The sequence below is a fragment of the Dermochelys coriacea genome, chromosome 2 (assembly GCF_009764565.3).
Source record: "Dermochelys coriacea isolate rDerCor1 chromosome 2, rDerCor1.pri.v4, whole genome shotgun sequence".
Taxonomy (NCBI): domain Eukaryota; kingdom Metazoa; phylum Chordata; order Testudines; family Dermochelyidae; genus Dermochelys; species Dermochelys coriacea.
In genome coordinates this window covers 90,428,712-90,443,988 of record NC_050069.1, presented here as the reverse complement: position 1 = coordinate 90,443,988, position 15,277 = coordinate 90,428,712, and the positions used below count along the sequence as shown (strand labels likewise).

At 39.8% G+C, this 15,277-nt stretch overlaps 1 protein-coding gene across 3 annotated transcripts in view; it reads right to left on the bottom strand.

Annotated features, from left to right (window-relative positions):
- The window catches only part of NDUFV2 (NADH:ubiquinone oxidoreductase core subunit V2), a 50,272-nt gene that overhangs the window by 12,406 nt on the left and 22,589 nt on the right, over positions 1 to 15,277 (bottom strand). For all 3 annotated transcript variants that reach the window (XR_006278908.1, XM_038389962.2, XM_043508098.1), the window contains exons 3-6: positions 14,726 to 14,788; positions 14,530 to 14,646; positions 11,186 to 11,354; positions 6,184 to 6,293 (exon numbers count right to left, since the gene is read on the bottom strand). Coding sequence is in view for 2 of the 3 variants with exons in the window: in XM_038389962.2 (XP_038245890.1) it covers positions 6,184 to 6,293; positions 11,186 to 11,354; positions 14,530 to 14,646; positions 14,726 to 14,788 (459 nt within the window). In the remaining variant the exon portion in view is untranslated. The remainder of the gene's footprint in view (positions 1 to 6,183; positions 6,294 to 11,185; positions 11,355 to 14,529; positions 14,647 to 14,725; positions 14,789 to 15,277) is intronic.

The following is a 15,277-nucleotide window of genomic DNA, read 5'->3' as shown; positions in this document are numbered from 1 at the left end:
CAGAAACAGAGAATGCCCTGTTATATGTGGGCACTTATCCGAGTTCGTGATTCCCCCATCCGTGGTGGCAGAGGATCAGACGGGGAGCCAGTGCAAGGATTCGGATCAGGACAATGGAGAAGAGTCTGCAATGGTTGGTAGAGCAACTAGAGAAAAAAGAGACCATGCACTCATGCCAGCAATCCCATCAAATGGAAAAGCAGTCCTGGCCTGCAACACAGAACCTGATGAATCCTGTGACAGTGAACAGCAGTAGTTCCTGGGGGTTACCCTGTGCAAGATGGGCCTAGTGGATGACCCTGACACATTTTTAGTGACTTTTGAGAGGGTAGCAACAGGAGCTAGATGGGGTAAGGAATCATGGGTCTTCTGGGTGGCACTGTATTTATAAGGGGAAGCCTAGGCAGCTTATATGGCCTGTGCAAGGAGCAGGCCTACAACTACGATGTGGTAAAAGCAGTTATCCTGGACAGGGTAGGCCTTTGGCAGAACAATACAGATTTTGTGACACTAGGTACTCTTATGAAATATGGCGCTTAGCCTTTCTGCAAAAGTTAACTGACTGGGCTCCCTGCTGGCTAAGGCCAGATATTCAAGGTGTGGAGGAAAATGGCAGCAGCCGTAATACTGAAAAAATTTCTCCAGAGCTTCCTCGATCATAGAATGGGCAAGTGAGGAAAAAAGGGAGACAAGCGGAATTCTTTCAGGTAACCATGGAGTGCTTTGCTACCAGGGTGGGCTTCTGGGGCACATAAAGCAAGATTGCCCTGTCATGGAATGCGAGTTTGCAGAATTCTGAATGTGAACTGCAACTAAAGGATGGGCAGAAGAAGAAAACAATCATCCCTGTAAAAGTGTGGAGGAGGCACCAGAAGGGACTGGTGGACACTGCCTCAGGATGCTCAATGATCCAGAAGGATTTGGTGAAACCCCACAGGATGTTGTCAGGTGGAAATTTACAGTTCAAGTGCATCCACAAGGCAAGGAGACTCTGGTTAATGGTGGACATACCCTTAGAGGTTAAGGAGAAATTTAAAATGGAAGTGGGGTGGCGGGTGGACTGCCTCATCCAGTCATTACAGGAACATATTGGAGCCACTTCCCTTATTAAAAAAACAGGGGTCTGGGATCCCTTGCAGCAGGAAGCAGGGATACTAGGAAATGAGGCATGAGAGGGGAGAATCAGAAAACCCTAGATCAAAGGAAACAAGCAAGGAGGAAAATATGACCTCCCTAATGAAAGAGAAGGTAGAAAAAAGTAGTCCAGGATAAGACTTGGGGGGAAAAGAGTAACCCTAGTTTGTTGACAGGAGTTGGAGTCTCCCAGGAACCCTCGCCACCAGCACAGAGAGAAGCATCACCCCGGGACCAATTTGTGGGGCTAGGAGAACCAGGATCCCTAGTTATGGAGGAGAAGGGGGGCAGCAACAGATCCACGGTGAGAAGACCTGTGGGCAGAAACAGTTATGTGACTGCAGGTTGAGGACAGACAACTCTCTGGGGGGTCAGAGCAAGCACAGAGTTTTTTTGACTCCTCTAAAGAAGGGAGGTTGTGAGGAAGGCAAGGTGGGTGAGTATATGACAGTGCTGGGAGCTAGGTGAACCAGCACTCTGATCATTTTGACACCAATTAGCTCAGCCAGAGATGGCTGATCAGATAATCAGGTTGAGAGGGCTGGGTGAGCTAAAGAGCCAATTAGCCCATCACCTCAAGACTCATAAGATGGGCACAGGAAGTGGAAAGAGAAAGCAACAGGGCTCATTGAGCTGTTTCACAGAGGTCTCAGAGAAGGGTCTCAGAGGTCTCTGCTCCTCTCATGATCTGGGGGAAGGACCAAACACAGAGGGGTCACTACCCACGACTGTAAAGTTGTTGGTGGAAGAAACAAATGAATGGCATGGTGTGGATACACAACCAGTGGAGTCAGAGAGGTTTCTGCGGAGCTTGCCCCGTCACAGGCTGCAACTCATGTCTATCTGATTTATACCTGCAACTGCATAGACATCTAAATAACTTCCACTGTCCCAACAAAACTGTAGATGCAAAAAGGAAGGCCAATTCTAAAAATAAAATGCACTGTTAATATTCTTATTTGCATCTTGATTTTTTTTTTAAATGTTGCAGTTTGAAATATTGTTATTTCCCTTCCCTTCAAGGCAAGGTTGTGGGTTTTCCACAGTGGCCTAATATTTTTTCAGTATATTCAGCTGCAAGTGATTCTACCCTTTTCATTCTTTTGACCCATAATTAGTCATGGAAAAGGAAGAGTCAGGCAGTAGTGTTCAAAGCAACTGATGGAAGCTTTATGAAGCGAGCCAGGTGCAAAAATGATACCAGACAAAAATAATCATTAAACGGTAGTCACAAAAGGCTATTAAGAAAACTAAATCATGTGATGAAAGGCAAAGTACTGTCATGGATTAGAAACTGGTTAAGAGACAGGAAACTAGAAATAAATAATGCACTTTCAAGTTAAAAATGTTAATACTGGGGTGTTACAAGGTTCCGTCTTACCAGTGTTTTATAACATATTAATGATCTGGAAAAGGGACTGAGCCATGAAGTTGCAAAATGTGTAGACCACACAATTATTTAGGTTAGTCAAGACCAGAAAAGACTTTTACAAACTTCAGCACGACCTTCGCAAAGCTAGCTGGGATAGGCATCACAATGACAGGTGAAATTTAACATAGATAGATGTAAGGTAACAGACCTCTCAATGTTCAACAATGGTCAAAAAAGCAGAGAATGTTAGCATTCATAAGGAATGGGATGGAAAATACCACTATGTTATGTCAATGATACACCTTCAACTGGAATACTGGGTTCCTTTCTGATCACCCTATCTCAAAGAGGACGCAACAGAAATAGAGATGGGCAATGAGAATGGCTATGCATAGAAAGATCTTAGATATATAGAATGAAAAGCCTGAGACTCATGATAAAAAGTCTACAAAACAATGAATGATTTAGAGAAAGACTAGGCACTTCTCTCATCACCTTTTCTCATAATATAAAAACAAGGAGACAATGAAATTGAAAGACAGCAGATTTAACATTATTTCCTTTTATCACACAATGCATAGTTAGCCAATGGAACTGACAGATACTGAGGCCAACAGTTTAGTACAATTAAACTAAATTGTTTCGTATTAGTATTAGGATCGTATTAGTCAATGTAGTGGCCAGTATGTCCCTCGGCCCGCACCACTTCCAACAGCTCCCATTGGCCTGGAGCAGCGAAACGGCCAAACCTGCAGACGCAGCAGGTAAACAAACTGGCCGGCCTGCCAGGGACATTCCCTGCATAAGCAGCAGAACAAGGTTTGGGAACCACTGGTCTAGTACTTTTCTATGCATTCTTCCATAAAAGTGTCTTAGAAAGCATACTAGATTAGGCCACAGACTTCTTAAGAGCTTGGAATGAGTGATTAGCTCCCTTCATCACATATAATGCACACTGCACCAGGCCTACAACTCTTCAAGTGTCTTTTTGCACAGCAAGCTATGGAAAGCATACTGGGTTACACTGATCTACATGGCTCCTCTCCTGCAGACATTCTTATATCAGGGCTCCAAGCACCTAGAGCCACATCAGTGTCTCAAATACCTGGTCCCCTGTCACTGTACCAAATGATCAAAGTCACTTTGGTGGCTTTTCTGCCTTTAGTATATCTGGGGAAAATGCATCACCCTATCATGCCTCAGTCTCATCATCATCTCTGTTTGGAAAGTGCATCATCAACATGATGCCCAGGAGTACCCTACTCTTGCACATCTTACCTGTGTAGGAGTGTGTGCTGATGGGTACACTGGGCACAGTATCTGAACTAATAGCTTCATGAACTCTGCAAAGTCATCAGCACACTGGTTAGCTTCCAGCTGAGCCCCTAAGTAACCTAACAGAGATTGGCATATTGGGCTGTGACTATCTGAAATTCTTATTTCAACATTAACTTAAAATTTGACTGCAAGGTGCAGAAATTTGTTGTGCACTGAATCTTGATTTCATGAATCCAATAAGCTTAATTATAAATGCCATCCACAAAAAGAAAAGGAGTACTTGTGGCACCTTCGAGTCTAACAAATTTATTTGAGCATAAGCTTTCGTGAGCTACAGCTCACTCCAGTTGCTGTTCTCAAACTAGGACTGTCTAAAGTGTCTCATCAATTTTTTAAATATGACGTATCCATACAGATTTGTGTGGGGGAGGGAAGGGGTTTTTTTTTGGGGGGGGGGGGGGGTTGTTTAAGTTTTCTTACTTTACTAGTTGTTTCTCTAAATTTCAGTTATGGTAGAAAACTTCTGTTCTCCACTGACAAGCCTCCCTAAAGGTCAATTTCCACGAGGCCCATCTACGCAAGAAAAAGGCTTAGAGACATTTTAAAATAAATGAAAACTCACATCTCCAGCAGTCATTTGATTCCCGTTTTAAGTCAAATTGCTACTCTGAAATTCTTGTTTAAAATATTCATAACTTTAAATTACAGTTCAAACAACTAAACTTTGACCTTGTTCATTAGAACTAGATTAATCCAATGTTTGTTTTCTCTCTTTTTCATTTTTATGCTTTCTAGTAACAAACAAAAAAACCAAACAAAAAAACCAACCTAAGACTTCTTGGACTCATGATATTTTTAATGTCACATAACTTAACCCTTATCTGATTTACTTAAAATTAGCTAGAAAAGTATACCATGTTCAGAGAACTCATGTTGATAATGATGTTGAAAATATTATTTTGAGATGGAGGAAGGGAAGAGGAAGAGGGGAGGGCTCGCAAAAAAAAAAAAAAAAAATCAAGGAAAATTTCTCTCATATAATGGAAACTGAATTTGCTAAGGCTGCTACCACTCCAGAATATGTTAGCTTTTTATTATTATTATATTATTAATGTAATCAATTAAGGGAAACAGAGGAGAATGCCACTCAGAAAGAACTTCAAAGACTGAAAAAGGATTTGATAGAGGGTGTGACAAAGCTCTGTCCTTGCCTCCGTGGGTTCCGTGTTTCCTGGCGGATTTCGCTAGCCTCAGAGGCTCACTGTGACCCTCCACGTAACCCTTCTTTCTCTAGAGACAAGGGTCACAGTCTACTGAGCCATTTTCATCATAAGCCAGCAAGGGAGGTGAGAAGTTATCCTTCCTTGCACAGTCTCAGTGATTAAACGGGGCAAAGGTAGGGGAGGGGGAGCCCGGGCCCACCCTCTACTCCGGGCTCCAGCCCAGAGACCCTAATAGTATCAGCTATGGAGCTGACCTTTTAGAAACATGACATGTACATTTCCCTGGGCTACTTCCCCCACAGCAGCCCTCACTTCCTCAAGCTCCACTTCACCCTAACCTCAGGGCCTCCTTCCTTGTGCCTGATATGGTGTGTACTACTCAGCCTCTCCAACACCGCAACTTCTTCCCACAGCTCCTGACATGCCCTACCCACCTGACTAACTAGTTTCAGCCAGCCCCTGATTGGCTTCAGGTGTCCCAATCAACCTAGCCTTCTCCCTGCCTTCTGGAAAGTTCTTAATTGGCCCCAGGCATCTTAATTGACCTGGAGCAGCTTCCATTTCACTTAACCTGGTACCAGGGATTTGTTTATACATCTCCCACTGCTTTTCTATAGCCATCTGGCCTTGCCCCATCACAAAGGATATACATTTTTTTTAATAAATAATAATAATAATAATAATAATAATCCCAGAGAGAACCAAATCCTCCTTCAACTAAAAGGTATCTATGAAAGTGCCCTAGTTCTACTGCTGGGATAGTCCAAAATGTATTTCTATATGTATTTTAATTATCTTTCTTCAGGATTCTTTTACGAAAATATGAGTACATTAAAAAAATTTCCACTGGTCTCAGAAACTTTACCTATATCACAGTGCATTGATGTGTATTTTCATGTAGAGGATATCATGTCACTAGAAGATGTTCCAGCTCATGAACTGTCCCCCTCCCACAAAATGAGAGCTTCTTCTCTTTACATTGATAATTAAGCCTGGGGAAGTCCTGTTCCAATATCATTTTGAGAGACAAGCCACCCAGAGTAGCAATATAAACTATCAAATTAATAAGTCAATTAATAACTTTTATTGAGCTACTAGAATTTCATAATCTAAAACAATGACAATAATTTAGTGTAAACAAAACATTGTACTTTTCAAACAGAATGAAATACTTACATAATAATTATCATTTATTTGTACCATCGGTGCATTTACGCAAGCGCCTAAACATTCGACTTCTACCAGCGTGAAAAGTTTATCAGGTGTCGTTTCCCCAACTTGTATACCTACAGTAATAAAGAATATTAGGGTAAGTGGTGATTATTTAATATATTTAAAGCAAAATCTTAAATATTTCCCAGCTAATCTATTACTGTTATTTCACTTCATGTTGTAAAACATTTGTATCTTATTTTTACATGATTTGGACAATTTTCCTAATATCAACACTTAAACAGCTCCAAGACGCTTCCCATTAAGTAAAAAAAAAGCTTCATAAACTGAAGCCCCTCAGATACATTTTAAAAAACTGATTTACAGACTTGCTTCCTATTTCATAAAAATATTTTATAAACCAATTATAGGTATTATTGATTAATTACTGGGTATTATTAATTATAGGTATTATTAATTAATTACTGAACTACTACTCTATTTTTAGGAAGCAATGCAATAGGAGAAGTAACTTAAAAAGGAACATATATTATATTACAGCAGCTCTATTATACAAGGGCCTGCTCCTGCTCCCATTCTGGGGGCTAACTATGCATGGTGCTGAGTGCACTCAACATTCACTGAAGAAACTGAGAGCAGGGCTAAGCATGCTTAGCACAGGACATGGTGGTCAGAACCTTGCAGATTCAGGCATTAAGGCCCCAATCCTGCTAAGAGTTGTCCAGGAGCTTAACTTTAATACCATAAGTAGTGCTGTTGATATGCTTGGCCAGTGCTAGGTCAATTAGAATACTGTTGTTGATTTAAAGAGGATCAGTATTGGGCATAAATTATCAATGGGTTAATAATTATTACAATGAAACTATGCAAACAAAATTAGATTAATAGCAGCAGCTGGGAAGAAACCAAAGAGATTGCGATTTTGTGAATGTGATTAATTTCTGTAAGGACAGCCGTAGCAGTGAAATGTATTTCATTTCAAACTATACTCCCTGGAACAGCTTCATGAAATACTTTTTCATGTGGCTCCCAGGGGACTACAAAGAGCACTGCAAACCATATTTTATTCCATCAAATTCCATTTTGATAGCAGGTTACAAACAAGGAATGTCATCTTAATGTCAGATCCACACAATTATATCAGCCAGGTAGATTTTGAGATTTAAGGAACTAATTTTTTAAAATACTAAAGATCCAAAATTACTAAGTATTATATTCTATACCAGGATAACTGCTACACAGACTGTTTTTGTTATGTTAAATTCAGCTACACTACTAAAAGCATATAGAATATATTAAAGGACATAGCAAGTCTGTCAAACATTTTATTATTTATCAAGAAGCATTCATGATATTTTGTGTACATATGCAAAAGCACCACATATTATAAAGGCAAAACAACTGGAAGAATTCATGTGTACTCCAGGAGATTGCACTGGCTTCTAACTCGTTTCCTGGTGAAATTCAAGTTATTGGTTTTGACCTATAAAGTCCTTCATTATTTGGGAGCTGTATATCTTAAAAACTGCCTATATTTTAAACTGACACCAAAAATTGGTTGAGATTCTTGAGCTGCAAGTTCTTAGATATGATAACTTGTGGCTGGAGATGTTGGATCGTACAGAAGTTCTGTATTAAAATCACAAATGAGTTTGATTCCCCATAGTTTAAATTCCAGGGTATTCTAATTAAGAGGTCTCTTGGTCTTTGGTACTGTTTCTCTCCCTCTGTGTGTGAAACTTGCAAGCTGCTAATTGTGTTAGTACATTCTAAGACAGAGTCTGTTCTCAAAGCAATTCTTTGTTACAACTACTACTCACACACAGAGAGAGACTCAAAGCAATACTCTGTAACAGAAACAGCACCCAGAAACTCCCCGCCATTTTGTTGTATTCATCTCACTTTGTTAACAATTGTGATTAAAATAGAGATAGAGGATGCATGTGGATGAATGCTTGGTGTGGATAATAACTGAATGATCAGGGAGATGCCAGCCTAAGAATCCAGTGTCCATCGGCTGAAGAAGGCGTCAAGTGGAAATAACCAGAGGACCCCCTGGAGGGCAGACTGGAATCCACCCAACAGCCTCAAGAATGGGAGAACCAAAGAACAAGGTAACATCTGGCAGCACGGAGCCGTCAGGAACGTGCCATCTGCTGATTGATTCAGCAACAGCATGATAAAACAATTCCCATAGACTGGCATAGGAAGAAATTCCTATAAAAATGGACTCTAGAAAGTGAGAACTTCGGGGTCTGATTCTGCAGACCAACTTCCAGGAGCATCAGACAAGGCCCTGCTCCCTCCTCATGTCCAGGCCACCTGGCCAGTGGCTTGGCATGAGCAACACTAAGGCTGGTAACTATGATAATCTTGTAGAGTGAGTGAGTGAGTGTGTGTGATTGAATGGAATGTTATAGCTATAACTGCTTACTATGATTCTTTCTGTATTCACAATAAATGTGGCATTTTGCTATTTCCCCTTTAATAAGATCCTGCTGGTTTTTATTTTATTGGTATAACAGAGACAGACCATCCAATTGGACAGCCTTTGACCCTTCTTCCCTGACTTAACAAGCCAAAGGTTTTTATTCAGAGTTACCTTCAAGACACTTTGCAAGACATAGCAGTTTTGATTGTTTGATGGGGGAGCCCTTCTGGCTGCATTGGCTACCCTTTTTAGCAGCTATTTAGTTGCTGGTATTTGTACCGTAATTTATAGTAATATATATAGTGTTTAAGTGTAATGTACAAATGTGAACCATTACAACAACAATGTTAGACAATCATTTCACTGATTTCATTATTCTATCTGTGCAACCTTAATATTAAATCATTGTAGATTTTTAATTCAATTTCCTTGTTTAAAACAATGAAGAGGGGAAGAACTTGTGCTTATTAGCACTACTATTAAAATGGTCCCCATTAGACAGAAGTTCATAGCATGGAGTGTTGATTTCACCCCTTTTCCTGCTATTTTAGTTTGGTTGCAGAGAGTTATCTCTTACATTTTTGGGGGGGGGGAGGGGGACTTATCTTTGCTACAGAAACCCCCTCCAACTTTTCATGAAAGCTTAAAATTTATGGAATATTGTAGAATGCAGGAAATATTGCAAATACCCTAAAATTGAGGAATATAAATCTATTACACAACTTCAGTTTTTTTCTTGTCCTTAATATTAAGGCAATTATTTTAGAGAATTGAGCTGAGTGTTAAAGCAAGACATTTACAATCTCTCTCATATCCGTTTTCCCACTGAAATCATGAAAGTGGCAGTCCCTGTTCCTGTCAGAGTATGGAGGGAGAATGTGCACTGTGAGGTCACAAATGCTTGGGGCTTCTTTAGGCTCCGCTAAAATTCTTAGAAGATGCCCATGGAGCATATTTAGAAGTGTTTTTTTAGTGTTTACCAAATAACTTTTTAGTTCCCCCCCCCCCCCGATTCCCTCCAAAACCAAGAAAAGGCATTAGTTCTCAATGAGTACTATGTTGTCATGATTTTAAAACTTTAGCCATCAAAAAAATCTGAACTAAAAAATTTTAACACTGGAAAAAAACATTTTTACTCTCCGTTAAAACTGATATTGGGATTTTGTTCAAACTTTAAAAAAATTCACCTTTGGACAGAGACCAAGCATGGAAAATTTAAGACAAAAAGTGCATGTTTTGGAAATCTGCGTGCATAATAAAAGGTTATAATAAACTGTTTACTGCCTTAATTATAGTGATCTGTACCAACAGCTTCCTCTAAGCAGCACAGCCTGTAACACAAACCCATGACTTGATATTCCTTTCTGCTGCCTTCTTCTCCCACCCCTCCTGCCAAACAAAACCAAAAAAAAAAAAAAAAAGGGGGGGGGGGGGGAACATCACTGCCTCTCATATACAGGCAGGAATTACTCAATTTACTTTACTATTAAGGATTTATAAATTACATTCCCATTATCCCATTTAAATTAAACAAAGATTAGTAACACATATAGCAAATGTCTCTTCCCCACACACTGAACCATATGTAGATATGCATCTAAGGAATGCTGAAGGGAACCTGACTAGCTGAAAGAAAAGGAGTACTTGTGGCACCTTAGAGACTAACAAATTTATTAGAGCGTAAGCTTTCGTGAGCTACAGCTCACTTCATCGGATGCATTTTCCACCAAATGCATCCGATGAAGTGAGCTGTAGCTCACGAAAGCTTATGCTCTAATAAATTTGTTAGTCTCTAAGGTGCCACAAGTACTCCTTTTCTTTTTGCGAATACAGACTAACACGGCTGCTACTCTGAAACCTGTCATTATGACTAGCTGAGTTCACTGTTGTATGTCTGGTAGTCTTGCTCTAAGATACATTGCTTGGAAAAAAAAAAAAAAGGCTCATATCAACACATTTAAATCCCTATTAAGTTGGAAACAGCTATTTTTACTCAGAACTTTGAGCAAGGGCTTGCCTTCAACACCAGTCCTTGATTTCAGGTATATTCAATCATTACTTGGATTACTGGAGAAAAAAAATAAGGTGCACAGCTACATTAGAGAAAATAAATGCTCCCCTACATAAAAAAAAAATACAAAAAACTTGATTTGAGACCCCTGTTCCAATTGTTTGAGGATATTGACACAAGAGAACATGCCTCACCCTCAAGGGGATAGAATAATCTGAACGTTCTCAGGTCCCCAAAATTTTAACTTCAAAAAGGACAGATTTATTATCTGACAAATGGCCTATAAAATCATCAATGGGCTCTCCTAGGCAATAGTTTTCTCCAACCATCACACTTATCTTATTCGGCCGTTAAATATACTTATTCTTTTTATATCAAGTCTAAAGTTTTTCAAATTTAGACTTCAAAGAATTCACTTAGGAATTTAAGTGTATTTTCTCTTTGTATTGTCACCACAATATTGATTCCTTGTTTAGAAAGTTTTTGTTGTATAGGTAAAATGTTAAATATTGTATGCTTAAAAAACACAAATAGTTATAGAAAATATATCATTTGCATCATACCAAGCTTCTTCTGAATAGCCTCTAGTATGCCATCAGAGTCTCTCAGCATACAAGGAGTAGTTGTGCAGATCTGAATATGATATTTTCCAACAGGCTTCCGATTATACATTGTATAGAAAGTTGCTACTTCATATACTCTCATGGGAGGCATCTGTAAAACTTCAGCAACCTATAGGATGGGGAAGAAATTTTTTTAGGGAATTAGAATAATTTCAGCTGAATGCAATATTTTCAAAAGCACTAATTACATTAATTCTGGTTCACAACACTGTAGTAGTATACACACTGAAAAAATACAAAAATTACTTCTGCATTCTTTTGTTCTGAAGATAGCCAAAACAGATCACCACTGTGACTCTCAGACCTTTGACAAGTGACAGGTTGAAATTTATATAGTTCATGTTTCTAAGCTATTAAACCTTCTCATTAGCAGTAACCAGGCACACTCTTATTTAGATGTGCCAACAGCAGATTCTCAAAGAAAATACTTAAGATATATCCAAAATATATAACAAAATTACATCTGTGATGCTGGCAGACCAGGTGCCAGCTCATGCCAAGGCCCCAAGCCTCACTGAACAGTGCATAGCAAGACACTACGTTAATATTGCTAAAACAGGCATTAGACTTGTAAACATGCATTTAGTGTTTAGATTTCATTAAATATTTGTAAATTGCTGCATGTGTTAATCTCACTGATAATATCTGTAACTCATGCTATAAGGTAATACTTAAGTATTTGTTCTGTAACTAAAAATGTTTGCTCTGAAACTGCAAATCCAGTCAGGAAATAAATCTCACCAAGTGTGAAATATTGGTTTGCTCCCATGAAAATGGGTCATCTTCTCCCCAAAAAAAGGTCTACAAACATCAGACAAGCCATTGTGGACAAAAGACTTAGTTGACTGCTTCCCTCAGAGCCCTGAAGAGGGCATGCCCAAGCCCTCATCCCATCACAGCTTGAACACTGGGGAAGGGAATAAAAAATGCCTGTGAAAGAATTTATTATTTCTATGCTGCTTGAATTCTGATGGTAGAGGATTTCTAAGCATAAGCAAGGAGTCACCAGCTATTTTTCTTGGGTTAGCTCTAAAAGGTAGAAAGTTCTATAATAAGCAGATTCTATTATCTTTCAAAATCTAGCTCATTTGTGTGTGTATGCATACTTGCTTTAACATTGTAAATAACTCACTTCTTTTTATTAGTTAATAAACTTTTAGTTAGTTTGTTACAGAACTGGCTATAAGCATAGTCTTTGGTGTGAGATCTAAGTTGCAAATTGACCTGGGGTAAGTGACTAGTCAGTCTTTGGGACTAGGAGTTACCTGAATATTGATGTGATTTTTGGTGTAAAACAACTATCACTAAGTCAAGCTTGCTTGGGTGGCAAGATAGATAGGAATGCCATAGGGGACAGTCTGTGACTCCAAGGTATGACTGGGCCTGTGCTTAAGAGAGCTTAAACTTGTTACTAGGTTGGTGAAATTAAATTATAGAAGATGTACAGCCAGTGTGGAGTTTCTGCCCTGCTTCTTGACAGTCTGTACTGAGGTTGACATTCACAGTCATGAGCCACTGCAGGCAGCGTGACAACATCAAAAATAATTCTTTGCTGGAATGAAAATTGAAAACACTGGAGAACTAGGTCAGAGTACTAGGTCAATAACTATCATTGAATGATATTGTTTCCAAGCCTCCACGTTACAGCAAAGCTCATTTTAAACTGGATGCTACAAATGATCAACTAAGTGGGAAAGGACTTATAGGACCTCCATGCACAAAAACAGCTTAGTGTCACTTCATCTGGCAAACATGACTGAGAAAATTGTTAAAACTACTAAAGCGATATGGTCATCACCTATCAAAGCCATAAGACCGTTTTGTTTTTTGTTTTTTTTTTCCCCCCCTGAAATGACTCCTCTCCTGGAGACATTTTAGAAAGTGGTTTTTTACCTCTTAGAAGGGCATATAAGGAGACAGGAGTAGAAACAGCTCGATTATTCCCAGCAAAATTCTGAGTTATTTATGAAGAAAATGTCTACATTTCCATTACATTACTTCAGCTGAAGCTGTGCTGGGAAAGACTGTTAAAGACAAACAACACTGCTCCTCAGAGTTCTCAGAAGAACATAATTAATATTAGATCAGGTCAGAAATTTGCCAAAGGAACATTTTTTCACTGGAGAATGCCAATTCATAGAACTGTTTCTATGGAACATTTCAATTTGGACAAAGGTCCAACAGAAAGCAGACAGGGTTCTGACAGAACCCTGCTTGCCCCAGCCTCTCGCGCACAGGGGTGAGAATCTTTGTCTATAGCTGTATTTAGACATTTGTACACAGTGAAAACTCACCTGTAAGTGGTGGGTATGTACTCACCATAGCTCAGGCAGGCCTCCACTGCCACTACCCATGCTACTGTGGCTACACTGCTATTTATACTTGTGCTGCTCAAGAAGAGCTAGCATGAGTATGCTAACATAAGCAAGATAATCATACCCCTAGCTCATAGTGTAGACGTAGTCTAGAGCTGCGGTTCTCAAACTTTAGCAACCTGAGGACCCTCATTTTTATTTAAAAAATTTTCCTCCCCCAAACCCTTATGACCCCCGGCCTCCACCCCTTCCCCCCAAGGCCCCACACCTCTGCCCCACATCTACCCACCCCTGCCTCTTTCTGCCCCGTCCCACAAGTGTGCCCCATCCCTGCTCCTCTCCCTCCCTCCTATTACCTCCTGCACCCCACTGAACAGCTGTTCCCTGGCATGCAGAAGGCACTGAGAGGGAGGGGAAGGAGTTGATCAGCAGGACCTGCAGAGCTCCTGGAGTACCCTCATGAACCTCCCCCAGTGGTCCGTGGACCCATTTGAGAAATGCTGGTCTATAGCACAGTTTCTCCCACCTCCTCCAGATAAAATATTACATTCAGCAGCACACATGGGATTCTCTCCTCCTAACTGAAGAAAGGGAGTCAAACCAGAACTTTGTCCCTCTTTCCTTTCCCATCAGTAGTGAACAGTCCCACACCTCTGCTTCAACCTTCTTCATTAAAGATCACAGCAAGTCTGAATAAATTTCATTTAAGTTTTATTCTGCTGATATTTATGGAGTTTCTAGTATTAGGCAAGCATCACGTACAGAAATATTCCCGGGGTAGGATTCTACTACAGGGAAATTTCTAAAATGAAATTGGCCTGGGATTTTCATGATCCTGTGCCAAATTTAAATCCTTGAATTAGCTTATTTTAGTATCGAAATTATAATTTTCTCATCTTATTAGTAAAGCTAAGATTTAGCTAAAAAAAATTGTAACAATAATGCTTTTTAAAAAAACAGATTAAGTACCTTGTTCATCGCTGATATGGGCAACCATCCATTCTGTCTCTGGGCCAGATCTAGTACCGGAATCACAGCAGCTGATCTATGTCCCTCTGGGTAGTGGTTTACTATTGCTTCTATTCTCTAGTTTAAAAAAAAAAATTGTTTACAACACTTATTTAAGATTCAGATTTGGATACTTAATATGCCCTTTTCTCCATACCTTATAGTTTTCAGGTGTGAAATCAAATGGTGTATCTGGGTTATTTTCAGGAGTATCTCTGTGCTGAAGGGAAAAAAGAAAAGAAATGTCTCAAAATATGATCTCTCTCTCTCTCTCTCTCTCTCTCTCTCTCTCTCTCTCTCTCTCTCACACACACACACACATTTATTTTAGGGCCAGAAGGGACCATCATGATCAAAAAGTCTGACCTTCTGAACATCACAAGTTACAGAACCTCACCCACCCACTCCTGCAGTAGGCCTATAACCTTGGGCTGAGTTACTGAAGTCCTCAAATCTTGATTTAAAGACCTCAAGTTACAAGAATCCACTGTTTACTCTGCTTCAAGTCAGCAAGTGACTTCTGCCCCAGGCTGCAGAGGAAGACAAAAACCTCCCATGTTCTCCGTCAATCTGACTTGGGAGGAAATTCCTTCCTGACCCAAATATGGCAATGAGATCCTGAACATGTAAGCAAGACCCACCAGACACACACCTGGGAAAGAATCCTCTGTAGTTACTCAGGGCATTCCCCCTCTAACGTCCCATCTCC